This window comes from Pezoporus wallicus, unplaced genomic scaffold (assembly GCF_028554395.1).
Source record: "Pezoporus wallicus isolate ANWC-B61680 ecotype Strahan unplaced genomic scaffold, APGP_CSIRO_Pwel_v1 contig_11646, whole genome shotgun sequence".
Taxonomy (NCBI): Eukaryota; Metazoa; Chordata; class Aves; order Psittaciformes; family Psittacidae; genus Pezoporus; species Pezoporus wallicus.
The window spans coordinates 734002-753578 of NW_026642060.1; the positions used below are offsets into that span (position 1 = coordinate 734002).

Here is a 19577-nt window from a genome sequence, read left to right on the forward strand (position 1 = left end):
GCCCAGTGCCTCTGTAAGTTGCTAATGGAATGAATCATGGAATGGTTCTGCCAGGGATGGGGCAGCCACAGCTTCCCTGGGCACCCTGTGCCAGCGCCTCAGCACCCTCACAGGGAAGAGCTTCCTTCAGTGAAAATGCATTCAGGCATGTGGCTATGTTGATCTCATCATTTGTAAGTAACTGGAAGATGTGCTTAAGCGACCTCAGATCTGCTGGGGAGAAGACCTGCGTGAAGAACTTTGAACCACCACAGTGTTGGGTCACGTCACGTTGATCGGCAGCCATGGAATGGTGTTGCTATTGCTGAATGGATTTTAGCATGAGGAGAAAAATAGGAGCCTCTGCCTCTTATTAGATAATTTCTAAATTAAAAATCAGTCTGTAGTGTCAGAGAGATGAACCTGGTTGCTTTTTTCTCCTCAGGTTGGTGACCAGATAGTTGAAATTAATGGAGAACCCACCCAAGGAATCACTCACACACGAGCCATTGAGCTGATTCAGGCTGGAGGGAATAAAGTGCTGCTGCTGCTGAGACCGGGGACTGGCTTGATCCCAGATCACGGTATGTCACCTCGGGGGCTCCTGTGTTTTGAGGGGCCAAGGCCATGGAGGCCAATCTGAGAAGGAGATTTTGGTGCTTGCTGAAGGGAAGCAGTTCTCTTTTTGACAGCTGTGCAGCTCTTCAGATTCATTTTCAAATATAAGGACTATTTCTGTCAAATTAACACAAGTACCTGGGAATATCACACAGTGTGGAATCACTGCGTGTTTGTGACTGAACTAAGTTCTCAGCCCTGTCTAAGCTAATCAAGTTGTCCTATACAAATGTGATAATTAGCACTGATAGACTCTTCAGTTCAAATCTACTATGCTACGGTACTCAGTTCAAAATGCCTCCCTCTATTGTTAAGAACATTACTTCTGTACAGGTTTAGTTCCCTGCTTTTAGCCTTCTAAATTATGGACTGCTTCATTTCTCAAAGCCAAAGCTTCAGACAGCAGGGATAGAGGCAGCTTTGCTCTCAGAGTGAGTTCTGTTTGTTGCAAACGGTGACTTCTGCATCCACAGCAGGAAAGCACAACTTTGTAGGCAAAGAAAAGGGAAGGGCAGAAGATCAAACGCTCTTAGGGATCTCAGTTCAGAGAACAGAACTGAGGGGTTTGAATCTGATTAGGAAATGCTCCAAAGCTCCAAATCAGAAAGGCTTGTGGCAGTGTTACAAAGCAGAGTGCTCTCTCTGTCGGTCCACCTTTTAGTCTTTTCACCTTGATGCTGACACCAAGGTTCTGATGATAAACTCAGCATTGCAATGTCGATTCTTCTGAAGAGCTTTTCAGTAACAGTGCCTGAGTGTGAGTTTATATAAACCACTCAGGTTGAACTACCAAATTGTGTTCAGTCATTTACAGCCTGCAGCTGGCACCTACACAAGGGGTAAAATCTGCTTGGAACTTCCTCCGTTTTTTTCCTCCAGAGAGTTGGAAGGTGGCCCCTTCACATCTTACTGTTCCAACCCGCGCTGCACAGTCAAGTCAGTGAATTAGCTCATGGCATGGAAACAGCCCATCTGTAAACCACGAGGGCTGGTGGGTGCCGTCCTGCTCAACTCCTGGCTGGGGTTGACTCTCACTGAATTACCTTGTCTTAAGGGGGAAAGTTAAATGCAGCCTTCCATCAGTGCTCTGATGGGCTTCTGCTGAGGTCCTCTTGAAAAGCAGCATTGACAAGCTAGAAGAGAAAGAGACAGCATGTGTGGGCACCTCCAGTGCTCTGCTTACAGCTGTGTAAGCGTAGGATAATTTCAGCATTGACAAATGGTGTTTATCTGGCAGCATGAGGGATGCACAACAGTGATCTGGAATCACTCCTGGCCCTCTTGCTCACAGAAATCTCCTGAGTCAAAGATAGAAACACAGAATGATAGTAGAGCTTTCATTCCTTCTTCAGCCTGGAGAAGAGAAGGCTCCAGGGAGACCTTAGGAGCAGCTCCCAGAGCCTAAAGGGGGCTACAAGATACCTGGAGAGGGGCTTTGGACAAGGACAAAGGGAATGGCTTTAACCTCCCAGGGGGGAGATGAAGATGAGTCCATGTGGTCCAACCCTCTGTCCAAAGTGGGGCCTGAGATGAGGTTAATCAACTTAGATGAGCAGTGGTGGAGAAGGGAAGGGTTTTGTTGCCTCCTGTCTCGCTGTAAATCATACATTTCTGATTGAAATCTTGCTTGCTGTACTCTGTGATTTTGGTATATAGTTCTGGGCTTTTTCTCTTCCTCCTTCAGGTTTGGCTCCTTCCAGTCTGTGTCCCTACGTGAAACCTGAGCAACATTAAGGGCTTTCAGTGCTTTTCTTGGTTTTTCCTTAAAGACTTGGTAAATCTGCATGTCTTGTGTTTCATCTCTTCCTATTATTAAAATGCAAAGCTAAGAATAACCTCCACTTTTCACTGTTTCAGTTTTCCTTTAGTATAACAATTTCAGTTCATTTGGTTTCCTTGCATTAAATAATGTAGGTCAGGGACTTTATTCTGCTCTGTAGGCTCTAAAGCTGTGCTGATCCAAGACTCTGTCAGTCCTGCAGAGATCACACCAGCATTCTAAGGGTTTCCTTCCAAAATCACATCCTTACGGTTGTTGTAGGTTGTGGAACAGTGTAATACAGAAAACCGACTAAATAAGACCTTAAGAGTATGCCACTACATAGTCCTTTATAATGGTTGCCTGTAACCTCCTGAAACCTCAGTAGTGTGCACGTTTCTTAAGTACTTAGAATATTTTACTTTGGTTTTTCCAGTCATTCAATCAGATCTCTCCCTGTTCGTTTCCAGGTGATTGGGATAGTTCTAATCCCTCTTCGTCAAATGTAATATATGAAGAACAGTCACCATTATCTTCATCTTCACATTCTGCTTCCCCATCAGAAGTGTGTTATTTACCAGTACCAGGAGAAGCTTTAACAAGAGTTCAGCTGTCTGAGAAACTGGAACAAGCAAAGAACACTGTGCCTGAAAAGATAAGCACTTTAACTGAAAACCAGTTTGAGAGGAAGCCTCAGTCTTCTCCGCAGAGAACTAAGAACAGATGGGAATGTCCCTCCAGTCCCGGGTTTGAAATCACAAAAGGTGCTTTGGAAGTGAGGACGAGAAGAGACAGATCGGCAAGTCCAGAAAAGCTTAGGGCTGCTGAGAGCCACCCTCAGGCAGGATTCCACAGGAAAGGGGATCCTGAAAAACCCCATGGCAATCTCTCCCATAAACCTGAGGGTTCCAGAAAGAGTGAGAGTAAAGCCACAGAAACAGGGGGGAACAGAAAAGAGCATTCCAGTGGAAATCCAGGGAGATCGGCCAGTCCCCACAAGCATCTCGGTAAGCAAGGGAGCGTAGAAACGCTCAGCAGGTTACAGGGATACCAAGACAGAACAGCTGGTGGTGATAAAACTGCTGCTGAGCAGTTGAAAGGTGGAAGTGGTAAAACTGGAGTCACCTGGAAAGACACAAAGCAGAAAACTTGTGGGAAGAGGGAAGGGTGGTCTCCAGAGAGACAACACGCAGCATTTGACAGATACCATCTTCCATTCAGTGACTCTAGGAGAAACACACCTGAGGAGGAAAAAGTGAAGAAGTCAAGCTCTGGAGAGCCAAGTTCCAGCAGGTTCAAGGCTTCCAGCCTTTCCAATATTCCACTGCTTTCCATGGAGAAGCACAGAAGGCTGGAAACACAGGAGCCTGTTACACATGGAGAGAGACACATGGAGCTGCCCCATGAAACCAAAGATGATGGAGTTTCCAAATCTGAGAGTAGTTCTCCAGCCAAGAAAACACTGATCACTCCTGGACCTTGGAGGGTACCGAGTGCCTGTAAAGTCACCCCAGCAGCAGCTGGGGCTGAAAAACGGGCCTGACACTTTTCTAGAACCTGTTTTAATCGACGTTTCTAATAGCGGTCATTTAAAAGCATCGTTTCTTTGCCCAAAATTGTCCTTTTTCTCCCAGAAGCTGGTGAGAGGGTGGGAAGTATTTGATTTGTTCTTAAATTATCTCAGCTGCATGAAGGACCTTTTGGATTGCTTAAGTGAAACTTCCTAAGCTGCTGTCCCCTTGCCCCTTTGAAGGCGGTGTTCTGCTGCTCATCGTTGCACTGCTACGGCTTTCTCTGATAGTATTGTGAGGTTCTGAACAAATTATTTAATGCCTATATCGCAGATGTGGTCATGACTCACTCCTTGTTCTTGTGCCAAGTTACCCGCTGTATCCAGTCCCTCTAATCCCTTCTCCTATGTACTCCAGTCACGGGAAAGGCAAGTGTCTGCAGTGGGTGTTTGCTCCAGAGCATGCTGCATGTTTACACAGGGAAGCACCCATGTTCTTACAGGCTCAGTAAGACGATGGGTGAGTTGGTTCTGTTGAGTGCAGGGCAGCAACGAGCCACTGATGCTGTTCAGTTAAGAGGTTTTCTTACATTTTTATACCTACCACAAAATCCTGTAAGTAAAAACTGTATTTGACATAATCCCCGGTTTGTAAGTTTGCTTGTTACGACCATGGCAAAATGGCTTTGTTTTCTTGACTCATCATGAACATCTCTGTGCACACAGCTGAAAATCCTGCTTTCTGTTAAGTGACAGCATCCCTTCAGGTTCACTTGTGGTACCCTCAGCGCGCTTGGTCACCGTGAGCAGTGAGCGTGCATCTTCAGCCTCGCTCTGCTGCTGTGTCCTGAATCCCAGAGTTCCTTCATGTAATGCCAGTTGGGAATGAGGTTTTTTTCCCTTCTGTATTGAAACCTGTTACCTTTAGGACAGAACCTGCCTGCGTGGACTGGACATCTCCCATATTTTACTTTGAACGTGTGATCTGTTCTAAGAGCACTAACTAGGTGACAAACAGGGTACATGGGGCTCAGTATCTATTGTCTGGGCTAGAATACCTGTTTTAAAGAGAGGAGTGATGCCACCGGATGCATCAGTCCGACAGCTGGAAGAACAGCAGGCTGCATAAATGGAAGAGGTTTGTTTTATTCATCCTTTTAGTGATGATTTCCTGATGGGTTTTTAGGGGCTGTACAAAGCAGTAAGAGGAGCCCATTGCTGCAGTTTGGAGAAGGAAGTGTCAAAGGCCAAGCTTTATGTACTCACCTCAGAATTCAGACTAATAGGACTTGCTGTTTGAGTGAGTGAAGATCTCATCTGGGCTTTGAAACATGAAATGTTTCCTAAAGCGTGAGGAAGCACAGGGCATCAGTTCCAGGTGGAATTCTCCAGCAGTACAGATACTGCTCAAACAAAAGACTTTGGAAATGAAACCGGCTTTAAAGCCAAGCTAAACTGTGCTCTGCTGCTGGACCTCGGGTGATCCATTGAGAGTTGCTGTGTAGCATAATACGTACAACTGCCCCCCTTGGGGGAGTATGACTGTGAAGATATTGAATCCTTTGAAGTAGCCTGTGTAGATATTAACCATGTATTCTTATCCAGAGATGCTGTTCTACGTGGAGTCGTATGCACTTGCCCTGACCACCGAGCACAGTCACAAATTCAGACATTGAATACCAAGGTGACTTAATACCACCAAAACCCTCTCCCTGTCATGACCACCTCTTTTTTCTGTTACTGTGACCTGATTTAGTGTCCTCCTTGTGTGTGAGTTCTCCTTCCATGGAACTTGTACCCGTTCCGACTGTATCAGATGACTTAGCGACGTGGCCTTGGAATGCTACGCAATGTATGGATGTACTGGGTGTAAATGTTTATATATTGTACAGCACCTTTATACATACTTCTGAGGTTCTGCCTAGAGAGAGACCTGTAAATCGCTCATTATTTTTTATATAGATATTAAAAAGAAACTCCAGTTCCTGGCCTCTTGGATCTGCACTGTATAAAATAGGTTCCTGGTTGACTTTCAGTGGCGTGATACCTTAAACCAGCTGCATCCCTGACCCAGGTCTTTCCTACAACCACCGTGCTCTTCCAGGAAACAAATGCAGTTTATTCCTGGAAGTTTCCCTGACTCCCTGTTCAAGTACCAGAGGTGTTACAAGTCGTAGAGAAACGGTTGTTACTGCTGCAGCCCTTGTACTGGAGGTTTATTTGTACATTTTGATGTATGAAATTGTCATCTCCTTTTACCTCTTCACACCTGCTCCTTGTACAGAAAATCTTTGTAAACAACTTGATGCACCACCAGAAGTTCTTCTGCCATCTCCCCCCTTCTGTGAAAGAATGAAGCTATGAACAGTTCCTCCGGTTTTTGCTTGGTTTATTAATAATAAATAGAAGGGATTAGAGCCAGTTAAGGGAAATGTGGCTTTAAGAGATGCCCTGAAAACGTTCTGTTTCCCCCCCGTGCCCTTCCCAAGCATTAACCTGCTCGTGAGGAGGAAGCCTGTGCCGTGTCTCCCCCTCTGAACTGATCCTCCCCGCAGCTTTCTCCCCTTGCGTGCACCAGTGCAGCACAGACCTGCAGCAGCTTCTCCCACCACCACCAGAACAAGACATGACAGGGAATGAACACAGCAGAATGCTCTACAGTGATAAAGGCTTTACCTATCGGTTGTGCTGGAGCCCTGTTCTCACGTAACTAAGGTTGGCAAAAAGCGGGCGTTGTTCAGTTGCACAAGACCCAGCATCAGCCAAGGGGCATGAATCTGTTACTGTCTGGTTGTCAGCACGGAAGCAGAATTCATCTTGTGCAGACCACATTCCAGTGCCTGCTGCAGCAGTTCAGGAGAGAGGCAGGGCCTCGAGCACACTGAGCTTAGAAGGAAAGAAATGCTCTTCAGCACAGTCAGGTAAATGCAGCTGGGCATACTCAGTCTGAGAGAGCACCAGAGGATGCTCAAACAGATGAACCTCAGTGTAGCTCCAGAGCTCTCCAACAGGACGGTGCTCACCAAGACGAGGGCTGGCCCTTCATGTCACATGCAGAGACCAAGGCACCTGTGGCCCCATCACTGTCCCTCCACCCAGAGCTCAGGGCACTCACATTGCTGTAGGTGGCCTATGCCCCACGCAGGCTGGGCCCAGGTCTGCTCTTTGCAGCGCAGCTCCTCCAGTCTGACCCCATTAACTCCGTTCTGCTGTGTGCGTGTGCCACAGGGTGACCAGTTCACTCTGTCTGTTGCAGAACACGAAAGCAGAGGAAGAACCTTTGATACTTACGCTGAGAACCTGTTTAAAACCTGCAGCTGGAGAGCACCTCTGCATTCACCCAGGCTCTTGGCTCTCTTCTCTGGTGGGGCTGTCAGGTGGAGACGGCCGAGTGCCGATGTCCGGTCAGTTCATGGTTTAATTTTCCATAACTGAAAAGAGATTGTGAGCGTGAGTCTGGGTCTGAAAGCTGCTGGCCCGAGGGGGTTTCAGCTGCAGGTAACAGTCCCTCTCCTTGCCCAGCCTGTGCTGAATGCTCCAGTTCAAGTGTGAGCCACACGAGGACTGTGTCGTCATTGCAAAGGGAGCGACACACGAGTCCGGTGGCATTAAGTGGGCACCACAGACCTGAACAGGGCTGGAATTTAACTCATCCTCGTCCTTCCCCCCCCAGAGCTGGCTCAGGGAGCTGGGGGTACAGGGTCTGTTCTCTGAACTGCTCCATAGCAGGAGCCTAATTCAAACCCCAACCTTCCTGCTGGGGCGGAGGAACGTGTCTGCGGCACAAGTGATGCATTCAGCTGGGTCAGAGCTATACTTACTCTGATGTTGAATCCTAGAAGATCACTTATAACACCTGAGACAGCAGAGAGTATTACAACCCGGGTTATGTTGTAAATTAGTGGGTTCATGGTCAGCCCATAGAGCCTGAATGGAGTATCCAGCTCCTGTGGAGACCAGGAAAAAAGTCCATTAGCATTTATCCGCATCAGAAGCAATTAATCCTCTGACTCTTAGCTTAATACCAGCTCCCTGGCAGCCTTGCCAACCATGCACTGCCTCCATGTCCTTTCTTAAATGTACGTACAGAAACTGCCCGTCTCTTCCAGGCCTCCCAGCTCAAAGGCATTTTCTAACTGCTGAATCTGAGGAGGCTCCTTTGCCACTCTGCTTGTGTCATAACAGCTTGATCCAAAGGGCTGCAGAATCTGCCTGGGCTAATTTATGTGACTCAGACTCTGCTCTTTCCCAAATACCCACTCTGCTGCTCTCAACAAGCTTCAATATTGAAGCTGCTGAAGGAATCTGACTTCAGGCAATAAGGAAAGATGCTGTGTTCATACGAGCCTCTCCTCTCACTGATCTAAGATGCAGCAAGCCACCACTAATCAAATGGTTGCAGGACAAATCAACCACACTGGTCCTGTATTGCCTGAACTTCTGTTTTAGAAGACGGGTTGAGAGAGCTGGGCTTGAGAAAGCTCCTGAAGGGGAGACCTTAGAACAGCTCCAGTGCCTAAAGGGGCTGCAGGGAACCTGGAGAGGGGCTTGGGACAAGGGATGTAGGGACAGGCCAAGGGGAATGGCTTTAACCTGCCAGAGGGGAGACTGAGATGAGCTCTTAGGCAGAAGCTCTTCCCTGTGAGGGTGCTGAGGCGCTGGCACAGGGTGCCCAGAGAAGCTGTGGCTGCCCCATCCCTGGCAGTGTTCAAGGCCAGGTTGGACACAGGGGCTTGGAGCAAGCTGCTCTAGTGGAAGGGGTCCCTGCCCATGGCAGGGCTTGGAACTGGAAGAGCTTTGAGGTCCCTTCCAACCCAAACTATTCTAGGATTCTAGGAACTTGCCTTAGCAAGGACAAGAGAAATGGGAAGAGGAAAACCAGGCAGTGTCTTTAGTCATAAAAAACCCCGGTTTTGGGGAGAGCAGCAGCTCACCTTCAGTAGCTTTGTGGATAGCTTCAAAACATTGTTTACCAGAGACAGCTGCTCTTTCTTGTTTGGCTTCTTCTCCATCTTGAGGTATAAGTTTATCTGTGACAGACACGTTACAGATCAGATGCTAATATTCCAGCAATAGCTCCCAAGTGATTCCTAACAGTGGGAACTGGAGCTGCTTTTGCAGTCTGTTGCCACTGCTGAAGATGTGATGCAGCCACAGACAGGAATTCAGCAGTGATCATATTCTCTTTGTGACTGATAGGGCACATGTTAACCCAGAGCCAAAACTCAGCCAGAGTCTTTGCTGTTGGGTCTGTCCAAAGCTTTGCCAGCTCGTCCCTCCCCAGCTGCACAGAGCTTTAGTCCAGCACAGAGGTTAAGTTCTAATTAAACTTCAATTTAAGGTTTCTTTTAAGCTGGTTTGAAACACAATGATTCTATCTAAACATGCCACAAAAGCAAAGGGAAAACCACCTAAACAGAGATACCTGCTCCGTGAGCAAGATGGAAATGTTGCTGTATTTCTTATTGGTTTCAGAGCCCAAAGATGCCAGGCGCAGTAAAAAGAGCAGAAGTGCTGCCTCCCAGATGAGGAACTCCCAGTTGTAAGCTGCATTCAGAAATGTTTTGTGACCCTTAAGAACCTGCAATGGGAAAGGTAACAAGGAACATGCCTGTCCTGAGGAAAAGTGCCAAAGCAATACCCCTGCTCCCCTTCTGAACAGAGATCCATGCTCTGGAGCTACTGAATCCTTTCCCCTTGGAGTGCAATTCACCCCTGCAACAGGCTACAGTAAAAGGTCTTGTTTCCAACCTGGCTTTAGCATGGAGTTCTGATCTTTTTCTCTGTGCTTAGAACAGGACACTTGGTTCTTTCCTCCCTCTTGCCAGTTAACGGGCAATAAATGGTCTTTCACCTGTGCTTGTCCCAGGGGCAAGCCTCAGACCAGCCCAGCCAGGCTGCACTGATCCTGCCTTCCCCAGGATGTGTTTGCTGGGTCTGTCATTACCTCCCCCCAGAAACCTGTGGCTTACAAGAAGCCATCACAGCAGAGGCAGTAACTCCTGACCATCAGCCTCACTGCTACCACAACAGTGGTGCTGTGGTAGCAAGAACTTGCCTGAACAATCTAATGGATCTCTTGTCAAAATCAAAGAAACCAAGAAACTACTCCAATAATAACATTGCTTACTCCAACAGGAGGCTTAGTGAAGTGTAAGTGACAGCTATGGACCTGCTTCTCAGCAGCTGGTTAAAGAAGGAGCTGCAGTCAGCCCTCTTCAGTACCATGCCCTGTGAACACTTGATACCGGGACAGAGTCCTCTCCTTCATGCACAAAAGCCAATGATGTCCTTAATGATTATAAACCCCCAGACTTTCCTCTGCAGACAGAGAATTCATATCTAAACAGAGAGAAATAACACCTAACCATAGAGGATTACTGTCCACTACCAACTAAACAATACAAAGCTTTTCAAAACACAACCCACTGCATTATTCTGGTGACAAACAGCTCCAGTTCAAGCACTTTGAAGGCTGGCAAAAGAAAAGCCTCCAGTAATTTGGGGGTTTCCCCCCTACTTCCTTAAAGGAAAAGGTTCCACTCTCACCTGGGCGCAGCATATAAACGCGATGGAAAGAGCCAGTAAAAAGATTGAGGACACAACAACATCCACGGAGCGCTGGGGGCCTCGCCTCTGCCAAAACAAAGACACCGAGTCAGGGCTGAGAGGGATGTGGAGCTCTGAGGTGCAAGCTCACCACAAAGAGCTCTGCGTGTGCAGTGACTCAAGCAGTGCTGCCAGGGACAGCAAAGAGCCTGTACTGAGAGCCTCACTTGTGCCCTCTGTGACCACCAAATCCTGGCTCGGAACTTACCTTTAGGTAGGACCGAAGGGATAACCAGATCTTAATGTTTTCTACCTTCTTGAGTCTGAAGTGAGGGATTTCATATTTCCTGGCTTTCCGAGCAGATGTGATGTGACTAAAAAGCTTGGCAAACAAAAACCTCTGCGAATTCAAACCGAAAACATACACAACATCAATCAGTCTAAACCGAACGAGATCGCTTGGGATCGCTTAGTGGTAACTGTCAGGAAAGGTTGTGGCACCTTGGGAAAGCTCAACAGGGGCCCTTGGGGCCTCTCCAGTCACTGTGGACCGGGCTTGGAACAACCCAGTCTAGTGGAAGGTGCTCCTGCCCGTGGCAGGGGGCTGGAGCTGGATGAGCTTTAAGGTCCCTTCCAACCCTAAATCTCATGGACCTATTACCAGCTTTGACACCACAGCTTGCTGAGACACACTCGTCTTGCCAGCATCTTCAACAGCAGCATGGTTTGGGTAGAACACCCACTCCAGGGTTTATGACAGGCAACAGGACGTTTAAACCCACCTGTTTATACGTTCGCTCCGCAACACACATCATGAAGAAGAACATCCACGTTAAGCAAAGTCTCTCAAGGAAGTTGATTGCAGACAAAACAATGACCGGAGTGCTGGCGGGTGCCCCGCAGAAGATGTGCAGGAGCTCCTTTAGAGAAATGGAGCAGAGCTGCTCCAGGTTGTCTGTGCGGAAGAGTCTGTAGAGGAATGGTAGGAACGCTAGGCCGATGGTGAGGATGTTTCCCAGCATTTGATAGCCCACTCCTTGCTGGTAAGCATTGACCTGGCAAACAGGAACAAAACCAGGATGATTTACATGTGTTTTGCGTCAAGGAGAAGGCATGCTGCTGTGGCAGAATTGACTCAATCGAGGATTCAGTTCCCCTTCTCTTCAAAGGACATAGCCTAAAATAATTCCATCTGTTTCATTCCAAAACCAGCAACAATCAGTCAGTAAATCATAAAACCACCACCTTGAGCCCGCTGCAGAGACACAGCCAACAGCAATCAGCACTCATTGAAAAGAAAGAGGGGAGACTGAGATGAGCTCTGAGGCAGAAGCTCTTCCCTGTGAGGGTGCTGAGGCGCTGGCACAGGGTGCCCAGAGAAGCTGTGGCTGCCCCATCCCTGGCAGTGTTCAAGGCCAGGTTGGACACAGGGGCTTGGAGCAAGCTGCTCTAGTGGAAGGGGTCCCTGCCCACGTTGGAACTGGATGAACTTTAAGGTCCCTTCCAACCCAAACCTGTCTGGGATTCATTAGCCTTCAACAGGACCGCCTCAGCTTTGGTTTGTGCATTTTTTAAGTTAAGAACATGCAGAACTGTATTGGCCATTGAGGAAGGAGCACTTTTATCCTGCACTTCACATCTGCACGTAAAGACTGTCAGGTTTGCTGGTGGTTACTTTTTAGTGCGAGGGAGAGGTTGCAATGCTCTGAAGCCCTCTTACCCTGCTCATGATAATCCCACTGATCTCCAGCACAGACATGTCCACCTTCTTGCAGTCATTCCCTTCCCAGATTAGCGCACTCACTTTTGCAGATGCTGGACTTGTATTCTGCAGCCAAAACAAATGGTTCTATAAAACAGAAAAGCATGCAAAAGGTGTATCATCATTTCTGTCCCACTGGTACATAATGCTTCTTCCTAGGAAGTGTTTAGATTGAGAGGGGAGATTCCCAATTTGTCTTTGGGTGAAATACTTTGCTTTAGGTTTAGCAGTTGTCAGGATAATAGCAGCAGGGAGCAGGGAGTTGATGCTACTTAGATCAGCACAGACATCCAGGTGATTAACACGGCTGACAGGGTGGGCTCATCCAGCATTAGGCTGCTCCCATTACACCAGCAGCACTCAGATGGGTCTTTCATATTACCTGGGCATACAGGGGGAAGGGGGGGGGGGGTGGAATCTTCCACAGCATTCTCAGCTGCTGGGCACAAGCCAACAAACCTGCTGGAAAACATCTTCCTTGGCATCCCGCTGGGGATCCCTCACAGTGATCTCCTCGCTGTCGCTGGTGCAGGACGAGCGGCACTCGGGCCCGTGGAGCAGATCATCCCAGAGCATGTCTTCTGTCTCCGAGTCATGGCGAGTGCTTTCAGAGTCCCTGCGGCCCACGCTGCAGCTCCGGGATCCCACATGAATGCAGGACCTCAAATCCTATGAGGAAAAGCAAACTTCACCCAGTGCACACCCAATCTGCAGAACCAACTTCCCAAACTGGCATCCGGGACAGCTGAAAACTGCCCTGAAGTCACACAGGGAGCATTAATTCCCCAACTTGACAATATCAAAACTGACTCATTCATTCTAATGCAAAAGTTTTCTGACTTTCACATAAGCCATTTTAAGATTTCATTTCTATTTTAGATTTATGGATTTTTAGATCTATCATTTGATAGCCTATATATATATATATATATATATCTATTTCATCTTCAGGTGGTGGGAGTGGCAGAGGGCAAGATAAAGTAAGGAAGTGAATGCATATATGTGACAGAATCGATTGATTTCCACTGTTTAAAATCAAGATTTATTACAGTTACAACACAGAGCTGCCTCCCAAACCACAAGAGCAACTGCAGGGATTCAAACCAAGCAATTAGAGGCAGCTTGGCCTAAACTGTGCTGCCAAGAGGGACTTTTTGGGTTGTTTGGCTGGTTTCGTTAAACAGAGTGTTATAGCCCCAATGGGGAACAAAGTTTATGAAGCTGCAAACAAGCAGGGAGGCCACACCTTATATATGAAGATGCTGAAGTGCTGTTGTTTAATATTGGTCTGCTCTGATGGGGAGGACAGCCCTGCACTGTCCATGCTCAGTAAAGCTCTGACTCTTGTATTTATGGCCATACCTGACCGTATAATGTGGATTCTAGTTCAGATTCCATGACACTATCCGAGTCTCTGGTATTTTTCAGGGCTTCCTTGACCTGCCAAAACCAAAGGAAGACTTATTATCCATAGCAAAAAACACGGTGGAAAATGGCATCAATTCAACGTGGGTACCTGTGAGACAGCCTGGTTCAGAGAAACAAGAGGCCTCTCTTTCTTCTCCTCACAGCTGTTGTCACTGGAAGCCCCTTCTAGATTCTGGCGTAACAAGATCCGTTGTGCCATTGCTTCAGCCTCCTCCTCGCTCGAAAGCTCATCAGAAACTCCACCTCTGTTGGTGCAGTCATCCTAGAAACACAGCAGTCAAAGTAAGACCGAGGCACTGCTAAAGAACCAGCCCGGACTGCATCACTTCAAAGGTTCAAAGCCATTGCTGCTGCGACACTGCTGCACCCAGTAATCTCTTGTTACCTGCAAAAGCCAGCAGATGATCTCCACAGAAGATGCAGAAACGATATCCAACTCGGCATCATAGGGACATCCCAAATTTCAACTCGTTACCCCTGTCTTACCACAGAGGTAATGAGGGAATCATGGTGGGGTGGAGCTGGATTTGGGACATGGGTGGGAAGTGGAGAGGGCAGCAGCAGCAGCTCTTAGCAATGCCTTACCAGCAAACTTAAGCCCAGGAAAAGGGATGCATCTATAAGCTGCTGGCTAGCAGACCAGAAATCATGAGCTGTGTCCCTCCACACCCAGCTCTGCTCCTCTCCAAATGCCTGGAAGCAGGAGTGTAGATGGCACAGCACTGTGGTGCTCTGCAGAGCTTCTAATCCAAGTTCTTCCTGTGGGAGCTGACACCTTACAACTCAAAGGAGTCCCAAAAGTAACTCCACAAAGCTTTATATTGTAGGGATTCAAAGAGAGGTCACCGTGCTTTAGCTCTCTTCACAAAGGATATTTCAGTCTTTACTTTCCTGCCTCCCACTGAGAGGTTACTGCAGGGAATCGTTTGCAAGGCAAATTATTTTCCAGAAGTGCTTTTGAAAAATGGCTCATTTATTATCATTAATCTTTATCTTAACGAAGATCAGAATCTTCTTTAACTGAACATCTTGGGAGCAGAAGGCTCCGCAACCAACGAGCACTTTGGCAATACAGGCATTTTCCAGGGTACTTGACTATTGTACTGACTGACAGTAAAGTGTCAGCATCACGTCAGCTGCTCAGTCAAGAAGGAGAAAGGGGTTTTAGGTTTCCTATAAGCAAGCAAAGATCAGTAGAAGAAGGCTGTATCAAACCACACAGTTAAATATCAACATGTTTTGGGGCACATACAGAATATACTGAAACCTGTGACTCTGAATGGCTCTTTCCTGCAGGTACCTGATGGCTCTTTTCCCCATCAGAAAGCTTCTTTTTCTCTTTGAAGTGCAGCAGCCTGTATTCAGACCTGGCAGGTCTGTGTTTAATGCCATTATTGACACCATTCATGCCATTCTCTGTCTCAGTCCCTTTCTCAGCTACCAACTTCACTCTTCTAATCCTAAGAGAGAAAATACAATTAAATGCTTTTATGTCAGAGAGAAACTCTTTGAGGAAAGCACCATGCTCTCTTTCACTTGCCACTGAGGTACAACATGAAACAATATAGCTGAGGGAATAGGTAATTGTCTGCTGCTGACAGGCTCTTTGTGTCCTGATTCTGTTCAAGGGACTTGTATCTGCTTCACTCTCACTGGATGCTGCTTTTCTAACTCTAATAGTACCTGAAAACTTCTAAACCCAGAAGGAAATCTTTACTTATTATTATTTAGAAAGAAAGAAAGAAGTGCAATTCAGAAGACAAAAAATCCTTGTCAAAAGAAAGGACCTCTCTCATCCAGAAACTCAGCTGAGAAAACAGTAGAAGACAGTAAAACACTATCCCAAACAACCTATCCTCCTTGTCCTTGAGTTACTTTTACAGAAGGGAAGGTGGGAAGCGGGATGTCTAGCCAAGCAACTCAAACTAGAAGGCACAATTGCTCCTGGAAATCAGCTGAAACAGTAATCTGAGCACAAGCATTCAAGCCAGGTCACAGAAATAAGCTCTGTCACTTCCTCTGCTCATCAAACACTCAGTTTAGCTACAGTGTGAGATAGGGTCTGATCTCCTAATAAGGACACAATAAAACTTCATGAGGATTCAGCCTCCTACAATAAATGCTTTGAGCTCAGAACTAACCGGCAGCCTGTGGGGACGCCAGTGACAGCACACATTCTGTCTTCACTACCCAGGTATCAAACGGTTTGCAGTGTCAGACATGCAACAAACCCGGTGAAGATCACATACCTCCTTCGGAAAAGCACACTAACTAGATTGTTAAGAATGGATGCAGGCTCTGACTGCTCTTCTTTCCTGGTTTTGTCAGGAGAAGACCAACTGTTGCCATCGACACCCCCAGATTTGCGTAACTTCCTGAGTTTTGAGAAAAGGAGAATTAAATTTGCATAGCAAGCTGCTTGGAGGTCATTCTCAAAAGATCTGAATCAGCTTTGGACAGCTTTTCAGATGCTATTTTTCTTCAGTCATGCAGACAGAATGCTTGGTTCCAAATTAAGTAAAATGTTATTTGGATGAACTGAAGTTATGCACATACCCACAGGACATCGGTGTATCACTAGCAAAAGATGCAACTAGCCAAAACCTGGACAAAATCTTTACTGTAGAACTCTAATGGAGGCAAAACTCTATCCACGTCCATCATCCTGTGTTCAACTACATTGCACCAGTGTTTAAATTGAGTCAGACACCTAACAGTTAAATATCTAGCAGATGGACCGTAGCATCTCCTACACGAACAAACTGCCAGCAATGTCATCGAAGGAGGTGATCCTGCCCCTCTACTCTGCTCTCAGGAGACCTCACTTGGAGCATTGTGTGCAGTTCTGGTGTCCTCAACATAAAAAGGACATGGAGCTGTTGGAACAAGTCCAGAGGAGGCCACGAGGGTGATCAGGGACTGGAGCACCTCCTGTATGAAGACAGGCTGAGAAAGTTGGGGCTGTTCAGCCTGGAGAAGAGAAGCTGCGTGGAGACCTCAGAGCAGCTTCCAGTGTCTGAAGGGAGCCTGTAGGGATGCTGGGGAGGGACTCTTCATTAGGGACTGCAGTGACAGGACAAGGGGTAACAGGTTCAAACTGAAACAGGGGAAGTTTAGATTGGATCTAAGGAGGAAGTTCTTTACTGTGAGGGTGGTGAGGCACTGGAATGGGTTGCCCAGGGAGCTTGTGAATGCTCCATCCCTGGTGGTGTTCAAGGCCAAGTTGGACAGAGCCTTGGATGAAATGGTTTAGTGTGAGGTGTCCCTGGCCATGGCAGGGAGTTTGGAACTGGATGATCTTCACGACCTTTCCAACCCTGACTATTCTATGATTCTATCTCTGTCCTGTTTCTCTGCTCTCAGTCCACATCAGCAATTCCCTGCAGTTCACACCAAAGCAGGACACCAGACTGGTTTGCCTTTCTGCACAGAATGCCCCCCTCTGGCCACAAAGAAAAGACATTTAAAAGGCTGTGTCAGAAAGAAACTTCTACTGACAACTGAAGACCTGTCACAGCCTGGTAAACCTGCACTATTTGCCTGGGTTATGAGAAGATTATGACCAAGACAGAAAAGACACATTAATGGTTAAATGACCGATTTACATAGAAATAGAAGGTATTGACCCATTTACATAGAAATAGAAGGTACTGACCCATTAACTTCCACCCTGAGCAAGCCACCAGATGACCCTGTCACCCCACTCACCTCCTCCTTCTGCTGAGCCCGTTGCTTCCTGAAGGTCTATTGATCTGGGTAGACACTATTTGACAGTGCACAGTTCCCATCAGCAACATAAGGCACATTGGTCCCATGACTTCACTTGCGTTCACCACAGGCATCATGAAATACAACACAACTGCTATGACTGAAAGGGAGAACATGGTATCAGATGCAAAAGAGCGTGGCCAGTCCCTCTGTCTGCTGCCTTTAACAGTTTTTCTGTATGTTATTGGTATTTCTGCAAACACCAGTGCCACACGTCCTGACACCTACATTAAGCAGGTTGCAGATCCTGATGCTTTAGATGACAGGCTACGAATTGATGCCACGTTCCTTGCAGAGAAAGGACTGTGGCACAGGCTGCTACCAGCCCTTACCTTGCATAACATAGAGCACCAGAAGCCACATAAAAATACGTTGGGAAGTGACCTGTATCCACCACTGGCTGAATAATGGGAAAAATACAACTCGCACGATTCCCTTCCGAGTTAGTGACGTCCAGGGAATTTCAGGCTTGGCTTTAGCAAATGTAGAGCCTTGGGATTAAAGGAAAAACAAGTGAATCACAGGAATTTTTGTACTTATGGCTTGCCCACGGAAGGGGGGGGGTGGTGGAACTGGATGATCTTAAGGTCCTTTCCAACCCTAACTATTCTATGACTTCCTCTTTAGCCAAGGGCAAACCCTGCAGTTCAGAGAGGTGACAGCAGCCCAGCCTCAGGCACTCGTCCAACACGCAGGGCTAAAAGCAGCCCTGGCTGCTGCCCCTTCCCCTCCCTACCCCAGCCTGCTCTCACCAACTCCCTGCATCCCTCCTGCCTCTGCTTTCAGGCTTCCATTGCTCCTTTTAGACTGCTGCTGGCGAGCACCGGGCACTTTCTCAATGCTGAGATCTGGGGCTTCGGTGCTGCTGCTGCCAGAACAGTTTAGTGCGAGGTGTCCCTGCCCACGGCAGGGGGGTTGGAACTGGATGAACTTCAGGTCCTTTCCAACCCTAACTATTCTATGACTCATGCCCCGGACAAGCACTTAATGGCTCCAGAGGAGGTGCCGGCTGCCCTGCACCAGGCTGTGATGCGGTAACGGCTGTGTGGGGATGCCAAAACCCTGCATCTCTCACCTCTGATTAAATCCACGTCGATCAGATCAGGCTGAATGTGACCCTTCTTCTTAGGCTTGCTTTTTAAGCCCTAAGAAAACGAAAACAAAGGCCAGTTACCGGCTGCGAGGGCAGCCGAACCCGGGCTGCGGGAGCCGCCGTTACCTTCATCTCGGTGTGCTCGATGGACTTCTCCCATATCTGCTGGTCGTAGGCCCCGATCTGGAAGGAGAGGAGGCTGAGGGCACGGCCGGGCCCGCGCCCGCCCTCCCCGCTCCGCACTCACCTTCTTCTGGTACCAGGAGATGGCATCCCTGTCGGGAGCGGCCATGGGGGGGGACGGCAGGGCCTGTTCCCGGTACCGGTACCGGTACAGGCCCCGGTGCCAGCCCCAGCCCCAGCCCCTGTTGCCCTGGAGACCGCCGCTCGACTGCTTCCGCCTGCCCTCGGCTCGGCCCGGCCCGCCCCGCGCAGGCAGCACAAGCCGAGCGCCGAGCCCGGTTCCCGCGGCGAACAGAGGGAGGCAAGCGGGTAAAGGACAAAAATCAGACTTTGTTTATTAAAAAAATACTTTACAGGAAAAAAAATTCTATGCATTCCGTCGGCCTATTTGACAAAGAAACGGCGGAACAGCTCGAGACCCGGGTACAGGCGGCTACGGACACAAATGCGCTGCGTTACTCACGGAGAGGCCCGAGCGGAAGCGCTCGCTCCTGGCAATAAATACCCTAAGGCCGCACAAAGCAAACAGGCTTCCAGGCAATGGTCCGCGTCCTCTGGAGGCAGAGACCGCCGATAAATTAAAACCACAGAAACAAAACGTAAAAATCGTAGCTGCCCATCAAAATCAAATTAAAAAAAAAAACAAAACCACAAAAAAACAGCAACACAGAAGTCTCTTTACACGTTGTACAAAGAAAGCAAAGGGGTTTAGGGGTTCCTCCGAGCCCCACGGCCACCTCCTCACCCCCGTGCCAGGGCCCATGGGTGCTGTGCTATGGGGAGCAGAACCAAGCCGTCCCCTCCTCTCGCACCCCTTGAGCTGGTCCCCAAGCTGCCAACGTTTTGCACTCCATGGAAACCACAATTCCAGGGTTTATTACTGGGTTGGTTGAGACCTGGCAAGAGGAGGCAGGGCCAGATGAAGGGC

General features: G+C 48.0%; 2 protein-coding genes across 8 annotated transcripts in view; one reads left to right on the forward strand and one right to left on the reverse strand.

Annotated features, from left to right (window-relative positions):
- The window catches only part of MAGI3 (membrane associated guanylate kinase, WW and PDZ domain containing 3), a 74191-nt gene extending 69684 nt beyond the window's left edge, over window positions 1-4507 (forward strand). For 3 of the 4 annotated variants that reach the window (XM_057426864.1, XM_057426865.1, XM_057426866.1), the window contains exons 20-21: window positions 425-563; window positions 2827-4507. In XM_057426864.1, the coding sequence (XP_057282847.1) occupies window positions 425-563; window positions 2827-3899 (1212 nt within the window). In that variant the 3' untranslated portion in view covers window positions 3900-4507. Of the gene's footprint in view, window positions 1-424; window positions 564-2281; window positions 2372-2826 lie in introns of all 4 variants that reach the window. The other variant, XM_057426867.1, reaches the window with a different exon arrangement.
- A 2429-nt stretch (window positions 4508-6936) lies between these two features.
- PHTF1 (putative homeodomain transcription factor 1) lies at window positions 6937-18758 on the reverse strand. 4 transcript variants are annotated; one of them, XM_057426892.1, is made up of 18 exons: window positions 18714-18758; window positions 18593-18649; window positions 18449-18518; window positions 17706-17864; window positions 17314-17473; window positions 15855-15980; window positions 14858-15065; window positions 13694-13867; window positions 13540-13617; window positions 12637-12846; window positions 12136-12264; window positions 11198-11470; window positions 10684-10815; window positions 10416-10502; window positions 9292-9447; window positions 8801-8896; window positions 7688-7813; window positions 6938-7297 (listed from the first exon to the last, which is right to left on the reverse strand). In XM_057426892.1, the coding sequence occupies exons 1-18, from the start codon at window positions 18756-18758 to the stop codon at window positions 7277-7279; spliced, it is 2307 nt and encodes a 768-aa protein (XP_057282875.1). In that variant the 3' UTR covers window positions 6938-7276. The 4 variants fall into 4 exon arrangements, with proteins under 4 accessions (XP_057282877.1, XP_057282875.1, XP_057282876.1 ...); XM_057426893.1 differs by having other exon boundaries at window positions 6940-7297; window positions 14906-15065; XM_057426894.1 differs by lacking the exon at window positions 15855-15980 and having other exon boundaries at window positions 6937-7297.
- Between the last annotated feature and the right edge of the window lie 819 nt (window positions 18759-19577).